The following is a 27890-nucleotide window of genomic DNA, read 5'->3' on the forward strand; positions in this document are numbered from 1 at the left end:
AAGGGACCGCGTGCAACGGATCTGGATATCTTAACCAGTGTGATAAGATAAAAAATAAGTACAAGGGCAGCTGATATTTGACCAATTTCGACAATTTCATTTTCTCATTATCTTTTCCAATACGGGAAGCAATTTATAAGAATAACGTGTTCTCTCTCACACTTGGACTGGTTGCCTCCCTCTCATAGTTTCAACTAGAAAGAGAGAGCAGGCTTAAATTCAAGTTCTGTGTGTCAACGGGTGAGATCACAGATGGATTTCTTGAGTTATTGTATCATAATCCCATGTCTTTTATCTCTCTTGTATTTCTCAGTTCAAGCTCTCAGATCCAATCCCAAAAGGCTTCTTCCACCTGGACCAAAGCCATTTCCCATCATTGGCAATCTCTTGGAGCTCGGCAACAAACCCCATCTCTCTCTCACTAACCTTTCACAACGATACGGCCCCATTATTTCATTGCAACTTGGACAAGTAACCACGGTCGTAGTTTCTTCATCAACCGTGGCAAAGGAGGTCCTCCGAACCCACGACCAGTTCTTGTGCAACCGAACCGTCCCCGACGCAATCCAAGCTTGCGATCTCCGCCAGGACAGCTTGCCCTGGATACCGGTGTCAGAGAAATGGAGAAACCTCCGTAAAATATGCAACAACCAATTGTTTGCGACAAAAGTCCTAGACGCCAACCAAGCCAACCGTCACCTGAAAGTGCAGGAGCTCATCGCCGATGTCAATGAAAGCGTTGTGAAAGGTAAGGCGGTAGAAATTGGGAGGGCTGCTTTTAAGACAACGCTTAATCTGCTGTCGCGTACTGTTTTCTCGGTCGATTTAGCTGACCCGAGCAGTGAGATGGGCAGAGAGTTCAAGGAGATTGTGTGGGGTTTGATGGAAGAGGCAGGGAAGCCAAACTTGGGGGACTATTTTCCTCTGCTTAGGAAACTTGACCCCCAAGGCATTCGACGGCGCATGATCAAACATTTCGTTAAGATTGATTCGCTTTTTGATCGAATGATTACGCAAAGGTTAGAATTGAGAAAATCGAACTATTATGCCACAAGTAATGATATGTTGGATTCTCTCTTGGACATCAGTGAAGTGAGCAATGAGGATATGGACAAGCTCTTGATTGAACATCTGCTTTTGGTCAGTTTTCTAATTTCTAACAACTCATATTCAATATTTTAGGGTGCCTTTGATAATCATTTCGGTTTTTCAGTTATCATTCTGTTCATTAAAATTTACGATTCCATTATTTAGTCGTTGTATTGCTGCAATATGTGTATATATAGGCTCTATTTGTTGCGGGCACGGATACAACTTCAGCCACGCTGGAATGGGCAATGGCTGAACTACTACGCAACCCGGAGAAACTGTCCAAGGCACAAGAGGAACTAGAGCAAGTCATTGGCAAAGGAAAACCAGTTGAGGAATCGGACATTGCTCAACTCCCTTACTTACAAGCAATAATCAAAGAGACCTTCCGGTTGCATCCGGCTACTCCATTACTACTCCCTCGAAAAGCCGAACAAGACATGGAAATTTGCGGGTACATTGTCCCAAAGGGTGCACAAGTGCTGGTCAATGCATGGGCTATAGGCAGAGACCCTTGCATTTGGGACAACCCGACCTCATTTGTACCGGAGAGGTTTTTGGGATTAGATGATCAAATCGATGTTTTAGGCAAGAATTTTGAGCTCGTTCCGTTTGGTGGCGGGCGGAGAATATGTCCAGGGATGCTATTGGCAATACGGATGCTAAACTTGATGTTGGGTTCACTTATTAACTCATTTGATTGGAAGCTTGAAGATGGAGTTATACCAGAGAACATGAACATGGAGGAGAAGTTTGGCCTCACCTTACAGATGGCTCATCCTCTAAGGCTTGTGCCAAAAGTCCTAATTAATTTGAAATGGTAATTTTATTAACTTTTAATTAGTAATTTTACATTTATGTGGTTGTTTTTAGTTTAAAAGATGCAGCAAGGCATATGTAAAATAACTCAAATGTACTTCATTTTGCCAATGGAAGCTTTCTTTTCTTCTTCTTTGAGGTACGCTTTACTATTAGTAGGAGAGATTCAGACTTGAAATATCTTTAAAAAATATTAAAAAAAGTAATACCAATAATAGTATTTTATTAGCCACCTATTATTTGGTGTGATAATATTTCCGTCATTGCTCTGGCGCACAATCCAGTTTTTCATGATCGTACCAAACAGGTGGAAGGCGATGTCCATTTGATCCTCCATCATGTCTCTAGCACTGATCAGCTGGCTGACTTGTTGACGAAGGGGTTGCTGTAGGGTAATGGATAACGCTTCCGATGACACATCCACAACAAATAGGAAAGTAATCTCAAACGCTAGAAGATTAGAAAGTAATCTACTCATATTAGGAAAGGAATCCTAATCCTAATCTCATGAGAAAGATAATCTTAATCGTATTAGAAATAACAAGGAACCATAATCCTTACCTCACCACAAAATCTTAGGGTTTATTCAGTGCAAGTTTAACTGACAACTTCAGTGAATTTTAAGGTTTATTCAGTGCAAGTTGAATGAGTAGGATTTACTACTTATGTAGCCGATTAGCCCGGAAGAAAGATTTTCTTCCTTTAAAGAGCCATATAGACAAAGTGAAGCTAAACACCAACTCTTAGCAATCTTCGACACCCACTTCTACTTTTGGTGGGAACCATTCCCGTTAGTAGGTTGGTGGGTTCTTATATAATATAGATTTTGAGAGGTTAAATTCAAATCTTTACAGGTGAAGAAAAGAAACAGGTAGTGCCAAAGAATACAGGGGTACTATGCTAGCAATCTTCTTACCTAGGAGCTTCTCGTTTTACATTTTCAATTCTCAATTTCATACTGCAATGTTACTTGATAATTCGAGTTGCCTATTTTTTAGGTCATCCTTACAATAAATCAACTGAATTAGAAAGAAAGAAAGTCAACGAATTCATTTATTTATTTCTTCTTCTCTTCTATGATCATCATTGAGAAAATATATTGAGAAAATCTATATATATATATATATTCTTGCTCCTTGTATTCCAAGCATTATCTCTCTTGTGATAGAAAACTTATGATTGTATTTCTTAATCAATAAGATTACAACAGATGGTTATATATACAACCAATAAACCTATGAAAAATGACAGCTCACCTAACTAATTTACAGCTCATGATAACTAGCCATATCAGAAAAGTATCTTCTAAGTTTTATCTTTTACAATATTAGCCTTAATATCCCCCCTCAAACTAAACTGAGGGTGTCGAAGAGCAAGTTTATGTCGGAGAAGATGAAACCGAGCCTTGGACAGAGGCTTTGTGCAAATATCAGCAAGTTGATCTTGAGTTTAGCAGCAGAATTAGCTAGAGAACAATACTCGGCTTCAGTTGAAGAGCGGGCCACAGTAGGCTGTTTCTTAGCACTCCAGCTAAGTAAAGAGTTACCTAGAAAAATACAGAAACCACAAGTTGATCGTCGATCCAGGTGACAGTCGGCCCAATCAGCATCAGAAAAGGCATTGATGCGAAGAGGTGTGGCAGTTTTAGAAAACCACAGACCAAGATCAAGAGTACCCTTTAAGTACCGAAGAATTCTCTTAACAGTTTGAAGATGTGATTCCCTTGGTTGATGCATGAACTGACACACCAAGTTGACGGCAAAGGAAAGGTCAGGTCGAGACCAAGTAAGGTATTGCAACCCACCAACAAGAGATCGATATTCTGTGGGATAAGATAATAAGGGAGACTCATGATCCATAGAAGAAGTGCTGAGGGGAGTTGCACAAGGTTTGGCACCATCCATTTTGGATTTCTGAAGCAGATCCAAAATGTATTTTGTCTGAGAAATAAAAATACCACAGGATGATCGTTTTACTTCAATGCCAAGGAAATAGTGAAGAGGGCCTAAATCCTTGATAGGAAACAAAGCACTAAGCTGAGAAATTGTAGCTTGACAAGCTTGAGCATCAGGACCGGTAACAAGGATATCATCAACATATACAAGTATGAATACCAAGGTAGGATCATTTTTAACAAAAAGAGAATGATCATTCTGCGAACCATGGAAACCAAAAGAGGAAAGAGCAGAATAGAGTTTCTCATACCATGCCCGATGGGCTTGTTTGAGCCCATACAAGGATTTATGCAGTCCACAAACATGAGTTGGCTTTGCAGGATCTTCAAAGCCTGAGGGCTGAACCATAAACACAAATTCAGAGAGGTTCCCATGCAAAAAAGCATTGCTGACATCCAATTGATTGAGAAACCAATCGAATTGAGCTGCCATAGTAAGAAGTAACCGAATAGTGACAGGTTTTGCAACTAGACTGAAAGTCTCTGTATAATCCAGACCTTGTTGATGAAACCCTTTTGCAACAAGTCGGTCTTTGTACCTTGCAATAGTACCATATGGGTTCCTCTTAATGCGGAAAACCCATTTGCAACCTACCAAGTTTTGAGAGGGCTGGGATGGAACAAGAGACCAAGTCCCAGTGTTGAGCAAGGCATTGTACTCTTCCTGCATAGCCTGTTGCCAATGAGAGTGTTTGGAGGCTTGTAAGTAGGTATGTGGAATATAGTCTAGGGATAGAGAAGAGGGAAGGGGATGTTTGGTGGCTGTGTAGGCTTTAGGCTTGTGAATCCCAGATTTAGAGCGGGTTTGCATAGGGTGATTATTAATCGGAGGTGAAGAAGGGTGAGGAACTTGAGGTGGCAGAGAAGGGGAGGAGGGTGGGGAATGAGAGGGTGCAGGATTATGATTAGAAGAAGAGGAAGAAAGGGAATGAGATAGAGATGTGGGAATAGGATTGGTAAAGGTTAAAGATGTGGGAATGGGATTGGGACAGGTACTTAGAGGGGGAGACAAAGAGGGAGAGTTGGGAATGTGATGAAAAGGAAAGTGGAGTTCATCAAAAAGCACATGATGGGAGATATAAATCCTTCTAGTAACAACATTGAGACACTTGTAATCTTTATGTTGCAAACTGTACCCCAAAAATACACAAGGCTGACTTTTTGGATCAAGTTTCGAGTGAACATAAGGTTTTAACCAGGGAAAGCACTTGCAACCAAATATTTTGAGTGTATGATAATCTGGAGATTTGTGAAAGAGAGATTCCCAGGGAGAACACTTTAAGGCAGTGGGAAGCCGATTAATTAAATATATAGCTGTAGCAAAGGCATCAATCCAAAATTCATGGGGAACTTTAGAGGCAGCAAGAAGGGTTCTTGCGGTCTCAACGATGTGCCTGTGTTTCCTTTTAGCACAACCATTCTGTTCTGGGGTGTGGGGACATGTAAGTTGATGTATGATACCATGTGTTTTCAAGAAACTGGAGAATTGAGTACTGGTAAATTCCCCACCAGAATCAGATCGCAGATTCACAATCTTAATGCACAGAAGATTCTCAACCATAGATTTGAATTGAGTAAAAACAATGAAAGCTTCAGACTTGTATTTAAGTGGAAAGAACCAACAATATTTGGAGAAATCATCAACAAAAATGATATAGTATCGGAAACCTTGAACAGAACTAATTGGTGATGGTCCCCATATATCAGTATGTAAAAGCTCCAAAGGCTTGCTTGATGAACAAGAAACAGAAAGAAATGGTAATTTTGAACATTTTCCCATTGCACAACTGGAACACAAAGACTAATGGGAACTACCAGTGAAAGAAATACAAGAAGTTGAAGCAATCTTATTCATTATTCTAGATGAATGATGTCCTAATCTTTGATGCCATATATCCTGAGAGGCATTGGATGTTGCTACAAAAGCATGTTGAGTACCAGCAGAAGAAATTGTAGTAGGAAATGGATAGAATCCGTCGCGTACAGGTCCGTTAAAAAGCACATTCTTTGAAGAAAGGTCCTTCACAAGAAAGTGGAAAAGATACAGATGAACTGAGCATTGATTATCAAGAATGAATTTTTTGGTAGAAAGCAAATCTTGTTTTAATGCAGGAACATGTAAAACATTCTTAAGATCAAAGCAGTGAGTATTAGTAGAGACACGAGAAGAGCCAAGATGAAGAATAAGCAAACCTTTGCCATCGCCAATGTAGACCTGTTCAGGACCAGAGTAGGATTCAAGATTTTGCAGTTTTGCATAAGAGTTTGTCACGTGAGAAGAAGCTTTAGAATCAAGCAACCAGGTGTGTTGAGATGGAAAGGTAATAGCACAAAAAACAGATTGGGATGGAGCAGAAAAATTAGGGTTGAGGCGCTGAGAACACTTCATAGCTTCATGGTTAAATTGCTTGCAAATTTGACAAGTCAGTCTTCTGCCAGAAGTAAAGGAATTTGAGTTGTTGTTGAATCTGAAGCCACGATTATGAGAATACCGCTGATTATTAGGCCTGGTGTAGTGATTACGTTGATTGTTACCTCTGAAATTTCCTCGATTCTGCGAATTTCGAAGATGCGAGCCACAACCTTGATTGGAAGAAAAATTGGAGGAACTCTAAAGCAATGTAAGCTTGAGAATTAGGAGGATCAATAGGTGTAGGCAAAATACCAGTAGAAGTATTGAGAGCTTGGATCAGTGTAGAGGAAAATTTCTTCCGATTTTCGATTTGAATTTCTTTACTCAACAAAAGACCGTATAGTTCATCAAGAGTTGTAGAACCGACTCGGAATTGAACAACATCAACAAATGAGTCAAATTCAGGAGGTAAACCATGAAGTGTGACAGAGATTAACTCATAATCATCAACCGGAGCACCAGCGCTGGCCAAAACGTCAGCAATTTCTTCAATCCATTGAAGAAAGAAGGCGGCGGAGGACTCGCCTTTGGTAATGGTGCGAAGCCGAGATCGGAGCTCATGAATGTGAAAGTGCGATGCCGTCGCAAGTCTTGATTCAAGTTTAGACCAGAGCTCGCGAGAAGAATTGAAACCAACAGTATAAGGAATCAATGAATCAGAAAAAGTCGAATTTATCCAGATTAGGATATTCTGATCATTTTCATACAAAGAAACAAAATCAGGATTCAAGGTAGAAGTGTGATTTTCAAAGGAATCACAGAGATACTTCGGCAGGGCCACCTGAGATCCATCGACAATACTGGTGAGATTATAGTGCTGGAAGATCGGAGCAAATAGCACACTCCAGGTGAGATAGTTGGTGGTAGTGAGCTTAATCGGCACCATTGAACCAATATTCTAGATGGTAATAGAAGAAGGTGACGAAGAAATGGCTGGAGAATGAGGAGAAATAGAGACATTATCAGAGGAAGGAGATGCAGACGCCGCCATTGATGACGATTAGGGTTACGATTTGGGGAAGAAAGAGGCAGTGCGAAAGCAGGTTAGGGAAAAGATCGAGAGAGAGTCGTGAGACAGATGGCGAGAGATACCATGATAGAAAACTTATGATTGTATTTCTTAATCAATAAGATTACAACAGATGGTTATATATACAACCAATAAACCTATGAAAAATGACAGCTCACCTAACTAATTTACAGCTCATGAAAACTAGCCATATCAGAAAAGTATCTTCTAAGTTTTATCTTTTACAATATTAGCCTTAGTATCTTGTTTATTGTCTTTTGTTTCTACAATCTTGGCTTCTGCATTGCAGTTCATCATTTTCGTGTTCTTGAGGAATGCAACAAGTCCTGCAAGCACATTATCGGCATCTTCACTTTTCATGAACTGCAATCTCTACAGGATCAGTCACCTCCAGCTACTTTATCAATTCTTCAATTTCGTCAGAGAGATAGTGAGTTCTTGTTCCAAGGTAGTTAGAAGCAAGGATCTTGAATCCACTTGGTGTGCAGTACGACATGTGAATGTGCATATCCATCCGCTCCGGTCTCAACAATGCAGGATCTATTTTGTCCATGATTATCCTCTCATCTCCGCAGCTTGACCACAGCCCATCCATGAAATTAAGGAACCCCGATAGAGTTAACTGTCGAAAACAGACAACTTATTTAGAACAGAATCATAGATAAAATTTCTTGTATAGGTAAAATCACTTTCATGATGAAAGTTTCATCTTACCTGGCTGTCGTTGTTGATAAACCAAGTCATGTGCTGCTGACTTGAAATGATTATGCTGCTAAGCCATGTGCTTATGAAGATGGACAGAAGAATAACACAGGCTAAGCCATGTGCTTATGAAGATGGACAGAAGAATAACACAGCTAGACAAACACTTTCTGTTAGTTGTTTATTGCATGCGTAGCTTTTATTATTGCATGTGTGTATGTAAATCTTGTATAAAGATCAAGCTGCTGTTGTAGAGTAACTTAACAAAATTCAATTAAGTTGAATATATGAAATCAGTCTCTAGAAACCTAGTTTAAACTCTTTCATGGTATCACAGAGCTAAGAAAGTCTCACGACAACCCTAGAATTTTTTTTTTCGCTATGGCCTCTTCTGCGTTTTCCTCCTCCGATTCCTCTTCTGCCCTAACCCCTTCTGCTATCCCTAATGTCTCCAATTTTTTGACGATCAAGCTTGATCGTACCAACTACCCTCTTTGGCATGCGCAAATGCTTCCCCTGCTTCGTAGCAGGAACCTCGTCTCCTTCGTTGATGGCACTAATCTGTGTCCTTCGGCTTTTCTAAAAGATACTGACGGCATCTCACCACTGCTGTCAACCCTGCTTTCGAACTATGGATGCAGCAGGATGCCATGGTTATATCATAGATCAACAGTTCCGTTCACCCCACTGTTTTGGCCACTCTTATTGGCAAAAATAGTTCTCACTCCGCTTGGACTTTTCTCCGAGAACGTTATGCTTCCACATCAACTGGTCGTCTTTTACAACTCAGGAGTGATCTGATGAACACGCATCGTGGTGATTCATCCATTGCTGATTTTCTGGATCGTGTGAACTCTCTCGCTGACACTCTATCTCTCTCGGGGTCTCCTGTTTCAGACTCGGACTTGGTAGCCATTGTTCTCAACAATGTTGGTCCTGCGTTTGAAAGCACCGTCTCGTCTGCTCAAGCTCGCGAGGATGCCATCTCCTATGGTGCTTTGGAGGCCTTGCTTCTCGGTGCCGAACGTCGCCACAAGATGAGTCAGGTGGTCCACCTTGATGCTGCCCCTACTGCTCTCATTGCTGGCCGTGGAGGGCGCGGTTTTCAGGCCGGTGCTGGTCGTGGTCGTGGCTTTCATGCTGCTGCGGGTCGTGGCGGCCGTGGTCATTTTTCTGGTGGTCGTGGCGTGATTCAACAGCCAGGAGCTCGTGCTCCTAATGATGGTGTCCTTGGTGTTGGCCCTCAGCAAAGTCATGGCTTTAATCCCAATGGTCGTGTTCATTGTCAAATCTGCCACAAACCTGGTCACTCTGCTATCAATTGCTACAATCGTATGAACATGGCATACGAAGGTCGTGTTCCTGCGCCCAAGCTTCAGGCCTTTGCTGCCGCTGCTCATGCTCCTGACCATCTCCCCGTGGCTCCTCCTCAAGTTCAAAATTGGCTCTTTGATTCTGGAGCTAATGCTCATATTACGAATGATCTGACACAAGTGGCTGATCCCCGAGAGTACAATGGAAATCACCATGTGAATGGTGTAGTTGGCGGCACAGGTTTGCATATCTCTCAAGTTGGTCACTCACATATTCGCACTCCCTCCCATACCTTTAATCTTTCCAACACCTTATATTGTCCCAATGCTTCCACCAATATTATTTCTATCAATCGTTTTACTATGGATAACCACTGCTCCCTGACCTTATATCCCCATTCTTATCGTGTTCAGGACCTAACAACAGGGAAGATCCTTTTGCAAGGCCGGAGTAAGAACGGCTTCTATCCTTTTTCCAGTATTTCATCAAACAATAAACATGGCGTTTTTGCATTTTATGGTGGTCGCGTCTCTGATGCAGTGTGGCACTCTAGATTAGGGCATCCTTCTTCTTCTATTTTAAAGTTTTTAGTTGCTAGAAATAAATTGCCAATTCATGGTCATGTGACTTCTGCTCTATGTCACTCTTGTCCTCTAGGCAAAAGTCACAAGCTTCCCTTCCCGCTTTCAAGTTCAATTTCCAAATTTCCTTTAGATTTAATTCATTCGGATGTATGGACTTCCCCGTCTTACTCGATTGATGGATTTAAATATTATGTGATTTTTATTGATGATTATTCGCGCTACTCTTGGATATATCCTTTAAAACTAAAATCCGAAGTATTTAATACTTTTGTCACTTTCAAGAAACTCGTTGAAAATATGTTTAGTCGACACATCAAATCTTTGCAAACCGATGGTGGTGGTGAATATATGAATCATGTTTTTAAAACCTATTTATCCTCTCATGGCATTCATCATCGTTTTACATGTCCTCATCACCCTCAACAAAATGGCCTTGCCGAACGTAAACATCGACATATAGTTGAAACTGGCCTTACCCTTCTTTCTCATGCATCCATACCTGTCACGTTTTGGGTAGAGGCTTTTCACACTGCCAATTATTTGATTAATCGCTTGCCCACCAAAGTTTTACATAATGCATCTCCCTTTCAAACATTATTCTCCACTCCTCCTACCTATGAATTTTTAAAGGTTTTTGGATGTGCATGCTTCCCATATCTTCGCCCATATACTCAAAACAAACTTCAATTCCGGTCTAAAAAGTGTATTTTTCTTGGATATTCTTTAAATCAGCTGGGCTATCGTTGTTTTGATCCATCCACGGGTAAAATTTTTATGTCTCGCCATGTTATTTTTGATGAAAAATGCTTTCCCTATAAGGATATGGTTGTTCCTCCGGTTCTGCATACTCCATCCCCTGACATGATCACCATTGATCCCATCCTGCCACCTCCAAACCCACTCACCCACACTTCCCACCGTGTCCACCCTATAACCTTGCCACCTAATCCTAACCCATCTCTACCTTTATCCACTACCACTCCACCGTTTGCCAACCCAACTATCCCTCTCATACCACCCACTATTCCTTCCCTTACCTCTAACCCTTCCCCTGCGAATATTGGGATCACGAGCACTGTGCCCCTGACACCTCTTCTACCATCTCACTCCATGCTTACCCGAGCCAAAGATGGCATTCGTAAACCTAATCCCCGCTATGCTTTAATTGCTGTTGCTAATCCTTTGGTTGAACCCTCCAGTTTTACACAGGCTAACAAATGTCCACGGTGGCGTCAAGCCATGGCTGAGGAGTTCACCGCTCTCCAACGCACAGGCACCTGGACTCTTGTGCCGCATCAACCACATCTTAATGTACTTCCCAACAAATGGGTTTACAGAATCAAACGCAAATCCGATGGCTCCATCGAACGCTTTAAAGCACGACTTGTTGCTAATGGCTTTCATCAGCAGGCAGGCCTCGACTACGCTGAAACGTTTAGTCCTGTGGTTACTCACGCCACCATCCGATTAATTCTTTCTGTTGCACTGCATTACAATTGGACTATCCGACAGTTGGACGTTCAGAACGCCTTCTTACATGGTTCCCTCTCTGAAGATGTCTATATGCGACAACCCCAGGGCTTTGTTGATCCTCAGTTCCCAACTCATATCTGCAAATTGCAACGTTCGCTTTACGGACTCAAACAAGCCCCCAGGGCGTGGTTTCAGTGCTTCTCCAATCATCTAGAGGGACTCGGGTTCGTTGCTTCCCAAGCTGACTCATCCTTATTTACTTACTTTGATGGCACCACCATTATTTATCTCTTGATTTACGTTGATGACATTTTGGTCACTGGAAATCATAGTTCGCAGATTGCTCGACTCATTGCTCAGCTTGGCTCACTTTTTTCTATGAAAGATCTTGGGCCTCTCCATTATTTTCTAGGCATGGAGGTTACTCGTACCACATCTGGATTTCATTTGTCCCAGGCCAAATATATCAGGGACCTTCTTCAACGCACACACATGGCCGACTGCAAGCCCATCCACACGCCATCATCTCCTGGCCGTCGTTTGCTTCTTCACGAAGGAGATCCTCTTTCTGATGCTACTGAATACCGTAGTATCGTGGGTGCCCTTCAGTATTTTCTCTTTACTCGTCCCGACATTGCCTTCTCTGTCAATCAAGTATGTCAATTCATGCACTCTCCCACAACGGTACACTGGGCTGCTGTCAAACGCATTTTGCGTTATCTTAAAGGCACTCATGATCATGGCTTGCTCTATCGTCCAAGTTCCCTCTCCATCACCGCTTATGCGGATGCGGACTATGCCGGTGATCCTAATGATCGTCGTTCCACAGGCGGTTATTGTATTTTTCTTGGATCTAATTTAATTTCATGGAGCTCCAAGAAACAACGTGGTGTTTCTCGCTCAAGCACTGAAGCTGAGTATCGTCAACTCGCTTATACTGCTGCTACTTTGTCTTGGTTTCGCAATTTATTTCATGATCTTCATCTTTCTCTTACACCCCCTCGGTTATGGTGTGATAATATAAGTGCTCTTGCCGTTGCTTCGAACCCTGTATATCAAGCACGAATGCGACATGTTGAAGTTGATTATCATTATGTTCGTGAGAAGGTTACTCGGAAGGAAATTATTGTGGGATATGTTGCATCTTCGGATCAGGTAGCAGATTTTCTGACCAAAGGCTTGTCTTCCACTCGGTTTCACTTTCTTATTTCCAAGCTTCCCGTTCTTGGTCGACCGCTTAGCTTGCGGGGGCGTGATAAACCAAGTCATGTGCTGCTGACTTGAAATGATTATGCTGCTAAGCCATGTGCTTATGAAGATGGACAGAAGAATAACACAGGCTAAGCCATGTGCTTATGAAGATGGACAGAAGAATAACACAGCTAGACAAACACTTTCTGTTAGTTGTTTATTGCATGCGTAGCTTTTATTATTGCATGTGTGTATGTAAATCTTGTATAAAGATCAAGCTGCTGTTGTAGAGTAACTTAACAAAATTCAATTAAGTTGAATATATGAAATCAGTCTCTAGAAACCTAGTTTAAACTCTTTCAGTTGTTACTGACTCCACGTTTTCGGTCACTAATTCCAGTGCTGCAATCAATATCTTTGATTACGAGTATCGGTTGATTTGCAGTGGAGACTAACGGCTTCCTGTGCTCGGAGTTGCTACTCATTTGCAAAAGCTCAAGTCATCAACGTCAAGCTGGACTTTCTTGTACCGGGAGGACCATACAACAAGTATCCACCTTTCCATGCCTTGCCTACTCTCCCGTAAAACTCCTTTCGCTTCACGAACCTCACCAAGTCATCGATCAACTCTTCCTTAAGCTTGGGATCCATTGCCAATGTGTCAAAAGTAGACGGATGATGAAGGACGACAGAGCCCCATGGACCTGCATTGTACTCCAGTAAAGTTTCCGAGAGCACGAAGCCTCACCACCTTGTTTTCATGTTGTAGGGCTTTTGATCTCTCTACTACATACGTCAGGTAAGCGTTCAGCACCTTTTCTCTGTATCTTTTTTGGAAACTGACCTGAATTGATTTGTTCTCAGACACTTCTAGTGAGGTGGATTTCAGCTCGTAGTCAAATTCCATTCTTCGCGTTTCAGTACAACAGAAATTCCATACCAACTTGATTCCTTCGAATCCATCAATGAGCTTTTCGCCTTTGTTGATGGTGATGGATAAGTTGTTCTGTTGCGCAGACTTGGAGACCTTGAGCTGTTCGACAGAAGGGGTGATCCTTGTGCTCAAGTAGGTTTCGGAAGCCTGGTAAATTTCATTGACAGAGATGTCGCTGAACTCATCAATGATGAGAGTCGCTTGAGAATTAGGAAGAGGTTTCCGAATAGGCCTCTGAGTGTGGCCATGATTCAGTCGTGGAGTTTTCGGGGTATGAACTGGCTGGCTCTGGTCTGGACCTCATTGATCACTGTCCTGGCCAGCATTGCTCCTGCAGCAAAAGTTTTGTAGCTTGATATGACTGATGTCGTTGAAGGCATGTTTGCTAGAGAAAACATCTTTCAATGTATGAGTTTTTATATTTGCTGGTTTGTTGAGTTGAGTTCGAAATATTGGTGAAGGGATTTCATGGAAAATGTGGAAAAAGCAGCTTCCACATGAAGCTGTTTGACTAAAATTTGTTCAAGCCAATTCAATCTTCCAGATGAGAGAAACAAGCTTCTCTAGCAATTTTCACTATAAAAAAAGACCAAGAAAAAAAGCCGAGTCGACTTCGGTGGACAATCTCATAATCTGTTATCTATAACAATAATATTATTTAGACGTATAGAACTGAGACTCTGTAAATACAGGTGGATTGCATCATTGTATGTTTATTTTTTAGAGTGCGTATGTACATTACTCTCTCTATAATTTCATTTTAAAATTTTGGTTCGACATTTTGAAATAACTTATACGTGAATTGATGAGAGATAGAGATAATGGAATCATTTTACAGTAGAATCTCTCCCTAGTATGCCGTTGTGGCATTTTTGACTTATCAAGTATCATTACGTGTTTTTAAATTTATGAGATGACATTACGTAATTGATCTGAGTTACTGCAAAATTGGCGTCCCCGTTTTCATGGGAGGAGGAGGTTAGATAGTTGTTTGAAAACTGTTGCAACTTCAAACTCTCTTAGAGATTGTATCCCATTTCAAAGTGTCAGTACTAACATATTCTTTTGGTTGCTATTCTTACTTAATGTTAATTTATGTATAGGTGTTTTTTTTTATGTCGAATTATGTATATGAAGCCTTTACAGCTACAATTGATGTATATATTAAAGAGACTTAAAAGCCTTCTCCGTGTGAATCCAATAAAACAACTAAAAACAACCACAAGTTGTAGCTGGCCATACGCATCGCCTAAAGAAACACCAACGCTAAGTAGTCTTACGAGTGTGTTTGTCGTTAGATTTGATTTTCACAATTGTTAGATATTTACTTTTAATCTCAACTAACAATTTTTCAAATCACTTGATGCTACGTAGCATTAAGAGCAATTCCACTTAGCGAACAATTTGCATTTTACATGCACCCACACATGAAAATTTCCCCATCAACTTTCATGTCATTTAGTTACAAAATTTTATTTACAAATTTAATTTCCCTTGCATAAACTACCAAGTACAAGGCCAGCTGATATTTGAAAAATTTCCCCAACAATTCTCATTATCTTCTCAGATACAAAAGCAGGCCAGCTGATATTTGACAAATTTCCCCCCACTCCAAATTCTCATTATCTTCTCGGATACAAAAGCAATTTATATGACACTAGTAGAGTAACGTGTCTCTCTCTCTCTCTCACGCTTGGACTGGTTGCCTCCCTCTCAAATTTTCAACTAGAAAGCGAGAGAAGGTTGTAAATTCAAGTTCTGTGTCAACTGGTGAGATCACAGATGGATTTCTTGAGTTATTGCTTGATAATCCCATGTCTTTTCTCTATCTGGTATTTCTCAGTTCAAGCTCTCAAATCCAATCACAAAAGGCTTCTTCTTCCACCTGGACCAAAGCCATTTCCCATCATTGGCAATCTCTTGGAGCTCGGCAACAAACCCCATCTCTCTCTCACTAACCTTTCACAACGGCCCCATTATTTCTTTGCAACTCGGACAAATAACCACGGTTGTAGTTTCTTCATCAACCGTGGCAAAAGAGGTACTCTGAACCCACGACCAGTTCTTGTGCAACCGAACCATCCCCAACACAATCCAAGCTTGCGACTTCCGCCAGGACAGCTTGCCCTGGATACCCGCATCAGACAAATGGAGAAACCTTCGTAAAATATGCAACAACCAATTGTTTGCAACAAAAGTCCTCAACGCCAACCAAGCCAACCGCCACCTGAAAGTGCAGGAGCTCATTGCCGATCTGGCCACCTTCTCGTTTAACTTTGGAGTTCTGACGGAACCCGAAGCCAGTGAGCTCCCAAAAGGTCTTGTGCTAAGTAGGGATGTGAATATACATTCAATGATCACTCCCATGAGCGATGTGGGATGTCACAATCCACCCCTTTAGGGGCCCGACGTCTTCGTCGGCACACTTCCGGCCAGGGATTGGCTCTGATACCATTTGTCACATCCCGGCTCGAGGCGGACCACTTCCCGGGCCCACTCCACCACCGTAGCACGATATTGTCCGCTTTGGGCCCCTATCACGCTTTCATGATTTTATTTCTGGGAACTCACGAGCAACTTCCCAGTGGGTCACTCATCATGGGAGTGTTCTGGCCACCTTCTCGCTTAACTTCGGATTTCCAACGGAACCCGAAGCCAGTGAGCTCCCAAAAGGCCTCGTGCTAGGTAAAGATATGAATATACATTTAAGGATCACTCCCCTGGGCGATGTGGGATGTCACAACCCTCAATCTGCTGTCGCGTACTGTTTTCTCCTTCGATTTGGCTGACCTGAGCAGTGAGGTGGGAAGAGAGTTCAAGGAGATTGTGTGGGGTTTGATGGAAGAGGCAGGGAAACCAAACTTGGGGGACTATTTTCCTCTGCTTAGGAAACTTGACCCCCAAGGCATTCGAGGGCGCATGATCAAACATTTTCTCAAGATTGATTCGTTTTTTGATCGAATGATTACGCAGAGGTTAGAATTGAGAAAATCGAACGATGATGTCACAAATAATGATATGTTGGATTCTCTCTTGAACATCGGTGGAGTAAGCAATGAGGATATGGACAAGCTATTGATTGAACATCTGCTTCTGGTCAGTTTTCTACTTTCTACCAACTCAGATTCAGTATTTTAGGATGCGTTTGATAAACATTTTGGTTTTTCAGTTATCATTCAGTTCATTAAAATTTGCAATTCTATTATTTAATCATTGTATTGCTGCAATATGTTTTTATATAGTCTCTATTTGTTGCGGGCACGGATACAATTTCGGCCACGTTGGAATGGGCAATGGCTGAACTACTATGCAACCCGGAAAAACTGTCAAAAGCGCAAGAGGAACTAGATCAAGTTATTGGCAAAGGAAAACCAGTTGAAGAATCGGACATTGCTAGACTCCCTTACTTACAAGCAATAATCAAAGAGACCCTCCGGTTGCATCCGGGTGCAACATTACTACTCCTCGAAAGGCCAAACAAGATGTGGAAATTTGCGCGTACATTGTCCCAAAGGGTGCACAAGTGCTGGTCAATGCATGGGCTATAGGCAGATACCCCTGCATTTGGGACAACCTGACCTCATTTGCACCGGAGAGGTTTTTCAGATTAGATGATCAAATCGATGTTTTAGGCAAGAATTTTGAGCTTATTCTGTTTGGTGGCGGGAGGAGAATATGTCCAGGGCTGCCATTGGCGATGCAGATGCTACACTTGATTTTGGGTTCACTTATTAACTCATTTATTTGGAAGCTTGAAGATGGAATTATACGAGAGAACATGAACATGGAGGAGAAGTTGGCCTCACCTTACAGATGGCTCATCCTCTTATTTGATATGGTAATTGTATTAACTTTTAATTTGTAATTTTTTTATTTATGTGGTTGTTTTTGGATTAAGAGATGCACCAATGCTTCTGTAAAATAGCACAAAATTTGTTATGGCAAAAAGGGAATTAGATTAGAAAGAAAGAAAGTCAACGAGTTATTCTTTCAACAACAAAATCCTAATCCCTTTTGTAGGTGTTGTTGCTAATTTTTGTCGTTGAACTTGATATTTCCTTCAACATTGGCGCCAACGAGTTATTATTTGACTAAAGTTAGAGGTTATCAAAAAGATAAAAAGGTTTACTTAAGACCGAATCTTATTGGATTTATCTAGACATAAAAATAAAATGTTTAATTTCTTGATTTTCTTGTTACTCAAAAGTTCATAGAGCTCGTTTGATAACTATTTTTCTTCTTCTTCTGGGTTTCAAGTTTTATGTTAGTGACAGAAGGAAATCCAATTGGTTTGTATTGCACATTAATAATTTAGAATTATGACTTGTATTCCAAGCATTATTTCTCTTATTCGTTGTCTTCTTTTGTTTCTTCAATCTTGGCTTCTGCATTGCAGTTCATGGTTTTCTTGTCCTTTGAGGAATGCAACAAGTCCTTATCGGCATCTTCCCTTTTCATGAACTGCAATCTCTGCAGGAGTCACCTCCAGCTGCTTTAAGAATTCTTCAATTTCGTCGAAGAGATGGTGAGTTTTTGTTCCAAGGTAGTTAGAAGCAAGGATCTTGAATCCACTTGGTGTGCAGTAGGGCATGTGAATGTGCATATCCATGCACCCTGGTCTCAACAATGCAGGATCTAGTTTCTCCTCTCATATCCGCAGCTTGACCACAGCCCATTGATGAAATTAAGCAACACCGATAGAGTTAACTGTCAAAAACAGCAATCTCGATTTTGATCACACTTTGCTCTCCGAAACTCAAAACTCGTCTTTTTATTTCTTAAAACTCAAAATTCGCTCTACATTAGCCTTGTTTTTAGAATAAGTTCATCTATTTAAAATTCATAATTAGTAATATGTCAAATTTTCGTTGAAATAAATTAATAGTAAAAAAGAACAAAACATCTTCTCTTCATCAACTACCTCCATTAATTGCATAAGAACATTTCCCAAAAACAAAACCAATGGAATTAATGATAAGGTGGCTAGAGATGGAGAGAGAATGGATGAATGTATGGACAAAGATTAGAGAGTGTAGACAAGGGCAGTTAGGATGAGTTATTATCATTTAATTGTAATTTGTATTTAATTGTATTGTATAGCTACTACAAGACCCCAATATTCTGTAGACCTCTTGGTGTATAAAGCCTTGTAAAGTTTACCTAAAGTTTAATGAAAATATGAAACTTCACATGGTATTGAGCCTCTTATCCCTTTTTTTCCTTGGCTTCCGCAACTTCCTCTCCTACATCTCCAATCCCTAAGATCTCTACACTAGTTTCTGTCAAACTTTCTGAGCCTAATTACTTACCTTGGGAAAGTCGAGTTAAGCCATTCTTGATTGGCCAAAACCTTTGGCGTTTTGTAGATGGAACCCACCATTGCCCTCCTCCTTTTATCACCACCACCACTCATGCAGCTTCACCAAATGCCTCTGCTGATTCCGACTCCTCCACAGTGGTGCCTCCTATGACTACTAGTGTTCCCAACCCCGATTACCTGGTGTGGTACTAGACTGATCAAACACTTGTCAGCATGTTGCGTGCTACGCTTACAGAGCCTGTTTTCTCTTTGACTGTCGGGTTGTTTACTTCTCGTGAGATTTGGGAGCATCTTTATCAAAAAATTTCTCAACAATCCCTCACCAACTCTACCCATACTCGGTTTCAATTGTTGTCTCTTCAGAAAGGTACTAAAACGATTTCGAAATATCTTGGTCTTGCCAAACATTTGGCAAATCAATTGGCTTTTATTGGTCAACCTGTTCAGAATGATGATTTGGTGACTTATGTACTTAATGGCTTAGGGCCTGAATATGAGATTCTTGTCTTGGTGCTGACCAACTTTCCTCCACTACCGTCATTCAACGATTTGCATGCTCATTTTCTAGTTTATGAATCCAAACATGCTATGACTCAAGTTGTTTTGGCTTCCTATGCTTTCTACTCCGCATGTAATTCTGGTGGTAATTTCTCTCAGGGACATGCTGGTTCACCCTCCCACCATCATGGCACTTCAAGTGGCAATCGGCATCTTTGTACGTATAGTGGTGGCCGTTCTACTATGCATGGTGGTGTTGGCCGATATAATCAGCGTGCTGCACAACAACAACCTGGCATCCTTGGACCAGGTCTTACTACTCGTGGCCCTCAATGTTAGGCATGCAATCAATTTGGTCATATAGTTGTGTTGTGTCCTTGAGCAACTCGTTCTGATGATGATATCTTTTAAGCTTTCGCTGGCATGCACATTACTTCCCCCTCTGTTCCTACATGGTATCCGAACATTGGTGCTACTCACCATATGACAAGTGACTCTATCTCTATTACTTCAGCTACGGGGTATGGTTCTAATGACAAGGTTGTTATGGATAATGGTGAGACCCTCCCTATTGCGCACACTGGTAAAATTTCCTTGAAGTCCGGGTCATTCATTTTTCGGTTATCCCAAGTTTCGCATGTTCTAGCAATTGAGAAAAATTTATTGTCAGCTACTAAGTTTACACATGATAATCTTGTTAGTCTAACGTTCTTTCCATAGGGTTTTGTTATACGTGACTTAAAGACGGGTGTTGTTCTTTTTCAGGGCCCATATGAGGATGATCTTTATCCCATTAAGCTTGGTCTTGCTTCTAAAAATGGTTTTACTGCCAAACATGCTTTTGTTTCCATTTTGCGTCACCCTTACTCTGGCATCGTCGTCTTGGGCATCCCTCTCATCAAGTTCTTAGTGTGTTAGCATCTAGTGATGTATTAGGCTCGTCTTTTACTGCCTCCACTAAAGATTTTTGTAATCACTGTGCGTTGGCTAAATCCCATCGCCTAGCATTTACATCGTCAAAACACTATGCTATGTCTCATTTTGAATTAATACATTCTGATGTTTGGATGTCTCCTATTGTGTCGATGTTGAGTTTTTGTTACTATGTCTTGTTTGCAGATGATTACACACGATACACATGGATTTATCCCATGTGTAAGAAGTCCGAGGTCTTTAATCACCAACTCAGCGGCACCAATCACATCCACATACATCTTAGTTGCCAGCTAGTGATGTGGCTCATGCTAATTCCTCAGGACCTCACACACAGTCCAAGTCTAGAATTTTCAAACCCAAAACCAAGGCATACTTTGCTAGTCGTCATCCTATTCCTTCTACAATGAATGCCTTTGTTGAATCCGATTAGGAGCCCACTTGTTTTACACAGGCCTCACGGTCTCCTAAGTGGCACCATGTTATGTTGGATGAGTTCAATGCGTTGCTCAAACAAGGTAGATGGACTGTAATTCCTCATGTTCCTTATGTTAACGCTATCGGATGTAAATGGGTGTTCAAAATAAAGCGTCATTTTGATAGATCAATAGAGCGTTACAAGGTGTGTCTTGTTGTCAAAGGTTTCCATCAATAGCCTGGGGTTGATTACTCATGAACCTTTAGTTCTGTTGTGAAGCCTACCACGATTCAAACCGTGCTCAACCTTGTCGTGTCCTTTGGTTGGTCGATACATCAACTTGACGTGAAGAACACATTTCTCCATGGTTCACTTATAGAAGAGGTTTATATGACCCAACCACCTGGATTTGTTGATCCCAATCGTCCCAATTATGTTTGTAAGCTTCGAAAAGCCATCTACGGTCTTAAACAAGCTTTGTGAGCTTGGTTTCAACGTCTAAACACCTTTCTCATTCAGGTAGGCTTTGTTCAAAGTTAGGCCAATAGTTCTATGTTTACATATCATCATGGCTCCACTATCCTTGTTTTTCTTCTATATGTGGATGACATCGTTTTGACAGGTAATTCCTCTCCCTTGATTCTATATGTGGATGACATCGTCTTGACATCGTTTTGACGGGTAATTCCTCTCCCTTGATCTCAACAAGCTGCACTATTTCCTTGGCATAGAGGTATCTTATTTATCCAATGGCATTCACTTGTCTCAGAACAAATATACTTTGGAGTTATTACAACGTGGTGACTTATTAGAGTGTAAACCTTGTTCCACACCTATAGCAGCCAAGACTCAACTTTTTGCACACACCGGTGCTCCCTTCTCAGATCCATCTCTTTATTGGTAGCTTGTGGGTTCTTTGTAGTATCTTATGTTAACTCAGCCGGATATTTCCTTTAATGTACAAAATGTTTCTCAGTTTATGGGTCATCCTAATAATGCTCACATGGAGACGGTTAAGCAAATATTGCATTATCTTCAGGGCAGCTTGAGTATAGGATTTCGCTTAACTTTGTCTTCACAACCGTTTCGTCTCATTGCTTATTCTGATGCAGATCGGGCACGATGCCCTGACACACATCGTTCCACCACTGGCTTTTGTATTTTTCTTGGTGGCAATCTAATTTCTTGGTGTGCTAAGAAACAACGGACGGTCTCTTGATCTAGTGCTGAAGTGGAGTATCTGGCTCTTGCCTTTGCATGTGCTGATTCTATTTGGATAATGGATCTTTTGCGTGAGCTTCGTGTACCAATCTTTGAGCCAATACTGGTGCATTGTGACAATTTGAGTGCCATATATATGGTTGCTAATCCGGTCTTTCATGCTCACACAAAACACATTACTTTGGATTATCATTTCGTTCGTAACGTGTTGCTTCAGGAACTCATCATGTTCACTTTCTTCCTTTTGTTTCGCAACTAGCTAATTTTTTACGAACGGTTTGCCGAATACGCGCTTTCAGTCCTTGTGTTCCAAACTTGTCTCCTCTCCGGCGTCAAGTTTGCGGGGGAGTGTAGACAAGGGCAGTTAAGATGAGTTGTTATAATTTAATTGTAATTTGTATTTAATTGTATTGTATAGCTGCTACAGGACCCCTATATTCTATAGACCTCTTGGTGTATAAAGCCTTGTAAAGTTTACCTAAAGTTTAATGAAAATCTGAAACTTCACAGAGAGCAATGGGAAAGAGAGGGGTCAGAGTTGGAGAGATAAAACCCAGGAATATTTTTGCTATTTTTTAAAATATATTATACAATGTTTGAAAATTCAATTTTCTTTTGATGTGACACTATTTGATTGGATTTGTGAGTTTTATACTTGTGCTACATTAGTTAAGTGACACTTAATTATGTTATATAAGTAAACTTAACGATTATTTAACGGAATATATCGAAACAAACCCAAGTGGAGTGAATATTGAGTTTCAAGAAATAAAGTGACGATTTTGGAGTTTCAAGAGGCAAAGTGGAATCGAAATTGAGTTCCAGAAAATAAAATAACGACTTTTGAGTTTCAGTGAATAAAGTGAGATTAAATCGAATTCCAGAAAGCATAACATAAGTAAAACTAAACCTTTTTGAAAGGTATCCTATTTTTCTTTGGTCAACTTTGTGGGTAATAGTGTTAGAGAGATTAAATTTTGTAATCTAAATGACATGAGAGTTAATGATTGTATTATTACTCAAGTCTTGATTAACGTACTTATTTCTTATCGGTGATGCATCATTTAATTTCTAAATTTAGTCTACCTAGCATTACTCTTAAAAGATTTCAAATCTTATGCATTGAAATGGAGCTATGGCTCTCTGTAGCTTCTCTAGAAACACAACATTTGCCCACTTACTTATGCACGTTAACTGTGTTAACTTCGAGAGATTTTTTATTATGACGAGAATACAAGTGGTACACTACGTGTTTTAATAGAAGTGGTGAGAAATTTTTTTTTTTAAGTTATTAACTTTTTAGCACATATATCCCACCATTTGTATAGTGACACATGATGTACCACCTCGTATACCGGTCGCATTGACAAATCTTTCATTAACATCTTTGTTATCTCCCAAATTCGAAAAAAAAAATCAAAAAATCAATCATCTCTAGCATTTGTCTTGCCCAGTCCCCTTCCTCCCTGACGCCGACGAAGCCGCAGAATCAGTATATGTTTGTCTTATGATTTCTTCTGGGATTTACAAGAGAAGACCTTCTTGGCTGTTGATGTAAGTCAACCCGACGACATCTGAGAATTATCTCGGACCAATGTGACCATCGACGACCGGAGTCTTGAAGTATTCAGATCGGACGTTGGAGTTTACACCCGTTTGGGTTGGGTAGACCTATTTTTTTCAACTCAAACGCAATGCACAAAATTAAAAATTAAAATAAACTAGAAAACTATTATTTGCGCAGTACTCAAGCTTTGTGTGAAACTTGCATACATGACTAGAAAATGATTTATTCTTTTGAATCAAGGTTCACGCTTTTTGCAATTTTTTTGTTTTTTTGTTTTTGAGTTTGATTGATTTGTTGTAAACCAGTAAATAATTGACACTTAATTATCTACGCCCAATTATCCACTCCCTTACATCAGTCATAAGTGATACTTAATTATGTTATATAAGCAAGGTACTAAAAAACGCTAGGCATTAGTCGGGTGGCTAGGCGGATTTAGGTAAATTTATTGTATATCTTGTAAATAAGTGCATAGACACTTACAAAAAATCATACTTATATAAAATCCATGGATAAGATAATAAAAAAATGATAAAATGCAAAAAGAGTATCCAACAAGTCCAAAATTTAAAAACACATTAAGCATATATGCCATGTAGCTATAGTGAGGAGTATTGTAGGATGACACATGTACAACAAGTTCACAATTTTAAACCACTTAGACTCAGATAGGATTTTTTTATTTTATTTTTTAATTTCATTAAAATAAAATAAAAACCGCCTAGCCCGCCTAGGCGGCTACCTATAGCCCATCCGATTTGCAAGAAAACGCCTCGGCTCACCACCGCCTAGGCCCTTTTTTAGAACATTGTATATAAGTAAACTTAACGGTTATTTAACAAAATATATCAAAACAAACCCAAGTGGAGTGAATATTGAGTTTCAGGAAATAAAGTGGCGAATTGGAGTTTCAAGAGGCAAAATGGAATCGAAATCGAGTTCCAAAAAACAAAGTGACGACTTTTGAGTTTCAAGAGGGGCAAAGTGAGATCGAAATCGAGTTCCAGAGAGCAAAGTGACGACTTTTGAGTTTCAGTTAGTAAAGTGAGATTAAATCGAATTCTAGAAAGCATAACATAAGTAAAACTAAAGCTTTTTGAAAGGTATCCTATTTTTCTTTGGTCAACTTTTCGGGTAATAATGTTAGGGAGACTAAATTTTGTAATCTAAATGACAAGAGAGTTAATGATTGTATTATTACTCAAGTATTAATTAACGTACTTATTTCTTATTGGTGACACATAATTTAGTTTCTAAATTTAATCTACCTAGCATTACTCTTATAAGATTTAAAATCTTATGCACCAAAATGGAGTTGTGGCTCTCTGTAGCTTCTCTAGAAATGCGACATTTGCCCACTTACTTATGCACGTTAACTATGTTAACTTCGAGAAATTTTTTATTGTGACGGGAATACAAGTGCTACACCACTTGCTTTAATAAAAATGGTGAGAATTTTTCTTTTTTAAAGTTATTAACTTTTTAGCACACATATCCTACCATTTGTATAATGACACGGGATGGTACACCGGTCATATTGTAAAATCTCTCATTAACTTCTTTGTTATATCCCAAATTCGAAAAAAAAAATCAATAAATCAATCATCTCTAGCATTTGTCTAGCCAACTCCCCTTCTCGCTGACGCCGACGAAGCCGCAGAATTAGTATATGTCTTATGATTTCTTCTGGGATTTACAAGAGAAGACCTTCTTGGCTGTTGATGTAAGTCAACCCGACGACATCTGAGATTTATCTCTGACCAATGTGACCATCGACGACCGGAGTCTTGAAGTATTCAGATAGGACGTTGGAGTTTACTCCGGTTTGGGTTGGGTAGACCTATTTTTTTCAACTCAAACGCAATGCACAAAATTAAAAATTAAAATAAACTAGAAAACTATTATTTGCGCAGTACTCAAGCTTTGTGTGAAACTTGCGTACATGACTAGAAATGATTTATTCTTTTGAATCAAGGTTCATGCTTTTTGCATTTTTTTTGTTTTTTTGTTTTTGAGTTTGATTGATTTGTTGTAAACCAGTAAATAATTGATTTTGTCCAATTTTTCTACTTACGTAGATTTTTTGTGTCCTTTGGTTTGTCTTGAATCTGGGATGGAATACGCCGGCAGCCAAGTTGCTGCTCCAATTTACATTCACCAGACGCTTTCGGGCCGTGGGGACGAAGCGCGATTTCCCTTACAAGGGCCCAATTATCTACGCCCCAACTCGCAGCAGCCGCATGGCTTTTTCCTTGGTTCTTTTTTCAAACTTAAGAGACAACAGAGGAGTTAATACAGTTAAGGTGTGCAGGTTGATGGCCAAGAGTCGCGTTGTTAGAGTGATCACAGAGAAGCCAGAGTCCTTTTTCCGTACAGAAGATTTGACAACCCCCAACCCGACCCCAATTAACGCACTGCACATACATAAACAAAGCAGAAGGAACCACGTGCCAAGATAAAAAATAAGCACAAGGGCTGCTGACATTTGACATGAGCATTGATTACAGCAACACGTCTCTCTCTACTAGCTGGCTCCCTCTCAAATTTTCAACTACAAAGAGAGAAGGTTGTAGATTCAAGTTGTGTGTGTCTACTCACAGATGGATTTCTTGAGTTATTGCTTGATAATCCCATGTCTTCTCTCTCTCTTGTATTTCTCAGTTCAAGCTTTCAGATCCGATCCCAAAAGGCTTCTGCTTCCACCTGGACCAAAGCCATTTCCCATCATTGGCAATCTCTTGGAGCTCGGCAACAAACCCCATCTCTCTCTCACTAACCTTTCACAAAGATACGGCCCCATTATTTCATTGCAACTTGGACAAGTAACCACGGTCGTAGTTTCTTCATCAACCGTGGCAAAGGAGGTCCTCCGAACCCACGACCAGTTCTTGTGCAACCGAACCGTCCCAGACGCAATCCAAGCTTGCGATCTCCGCCAGGACAGCTTGCCCTGGATACCGGTGTCAGAGAAATGGAGAAACCTCCGTAAAATATGCAACAACCAATTGTTTGCAACAAAAGTCCTAGACGCCAACCAAGCCAACCGTCACCTGAAAGTGCAGGAGCTCATCGCCGATGTCAATGAAACCGTTGTGAAAGGTAAGGCGGTAGAAATTGGGAGGGCTGCTTTTAAGACAACGCTCAATCTGCTGTCGCGTACTGTTTTCTCGGTCGATTTAGCTGACCCGAGCAGTGAGATGGGCAGAGAGTTCAAGGAGATTGTGTGGGGTTTGATGGAAGAGGCAGGGAAGCCAAACTTGGGGGACTATTTTCCTCTGCTTAGGAAACTTGACCCCCAAGGCATTCGACGGCGCATGATCAAACATTTCGTTAAGATTGATTCGCTTTTTGATCGAATGATTACACAAAGGTTAGAATTGAGAAAATCGAACTATTATGTCACAAGTAATGATATGTTGGATTCTCTCTTGGACGTCAGTGAAGTGAGCAATGAGGATATGGACAAGCTCTTGATTGAACATCTGCTTTTGGTCAGTTTTCTAATTTCTAACAACTCATATTCGATATTTTAGGGTGCCTTTGATAATCATTTCGGTTTTTCAATTATCATTTTGTTCATTGAAATTTGCGATTGCATTACTTAATTATTGTATTGCTGCAATATGTGTGTATATAGGCTCTATTTGTTGCGGGCACGGATACAACTTCAGCCACATTGGAATGGGCAATGGCTGAACTACTACGCAACCCGGAAAAACTGTTCAAAGCGCAAGAGGAACTAGAGCAAGTCATTGGCAAAGGAAAACCAGTTGAGGAATCGGACATTGCTCGACTCCCTTACTTACAAGCAATAATCAAAGAGACCTTCCGGTTGCACCCGGCTGTTCCATTTCTAATCCCTCGAAAAGCCAAACAAGATGTGGAAATTTGCGGGTACATTGTCCCAAAGGGTGCACAAGTGCTGGTCAATGCATGGGCTATAGGCAGAGACCCCTGCATTTGGGACAACCCAACCTCATTTGTACCGGAGAGGTTTTTCGGATTAGATGATCAAATCGATGTTTTAGGCCAGAATTTTGAGCTTATTCCGTTTGGTGGAGGGAGGAGAATATGTCCAGGCCTGCCATTGGCGATGCGGATGCTACACTTGATGTTGGGTTCACTTATTAACTCATTTGATTGGAAGCTTGAAGATGGAGTTATACCAGAGAACATGAACATGGAGGAGAAGTTTGGCCTCACCTTACAGATGGCTCATCCTCTAAGAGCTGTGCCGAAAAAAGTCCTAATTTGATATGTTTAATAGTATGAACTTTTAATTTGTAATTTTATATTTATGTGGGTGTTTTTGTTGTTTGGATTAAAAGATACAGCAAGGCTTATGTAAATTAACCCAAATATACCAAATATTGTAGCAAAGGGAGAATAAGGCCTCATTTTGCGAATGGAAGCTTTCTTTTCTTCTTCTT

General features: G+C 40.5%; 1 protein-coding gene and 1 pseudogene across 7 annotated transcripts; both read left to right on the plus strand.

The window, feature by feature from the left end:
- Positions 1 to 110: 110 nt before the first annotated feature.
- Positions 111 to 27887, plus strand: LOC126596717 (geraniol 8-hydroxylase-like). 7 transcript variants are annotated; one of them, XM_050263391.1, is made up of 3 exons: positions 129 to 748; positions 26560 to 26951; positions 27098 to 27887. In XM_050263391.1, the coding sequence occupies exons 1-3, from the start codon at positions 253 to 255 to the stop codon at positions 27713 to 27715; spliced, it is 1506 nt and encodes a 501-aa protein (XP_050119348.1). In that variant the 5' UTR covers positions 129 to 252; the 3' UTR covers positions 27716 to 27887. The 7 variants fall into 7 exon arrangements, with proteins under 7 accessions (XP_050119343.1, XP_050119347.1, XP_050119348.1 ...); XM_050263389.1 differs by having other exon boundaries at positions 130 to 1019; positions 26831 to 26951; XM_050263392.1 differs by having other exon boundaries at positions 131 to 513; positions 26325 to 26951.
- Positions 16754 to 17567, plus strand: LOC126596723 (geraniol 8-hydroxylase-like; annotated as a pseudogene).
- Positions 27888 to 27890: the final 3 nt, after the last annotated feature.

This window comes from Malus sylvestris, chromosome 13 (assembly GCF_916048215.2).
Source record: "Malus sylvestris chromosome 13, drMalSylv7.2, whole genome shotgun sequence".
NCBI lineage: Eukaryota > Viridiplantae > Streptophyta > Magnoliopsida > Rosales > Rosaceae > Malus > Malus sylvestris.

What these genes read in the sequence shown, in the direction of transcription:
- LOC126596717 (XM_050263386.1), top strand. Translation starts at nt 253, where the DNA reads ATGGATTTCTTGAGTTATTGTATCATAATCCCATGTCTTTTATCTCTC. An exon ending in TGATTGAACATCTGCTTTTG is followed by an intron (nt 1,141 to 1,286) that starts GTCAGTTTTCTA and finishes GTGTATATATAG; the next exon opens with GCTCTATTTGTTGCGGGCAC.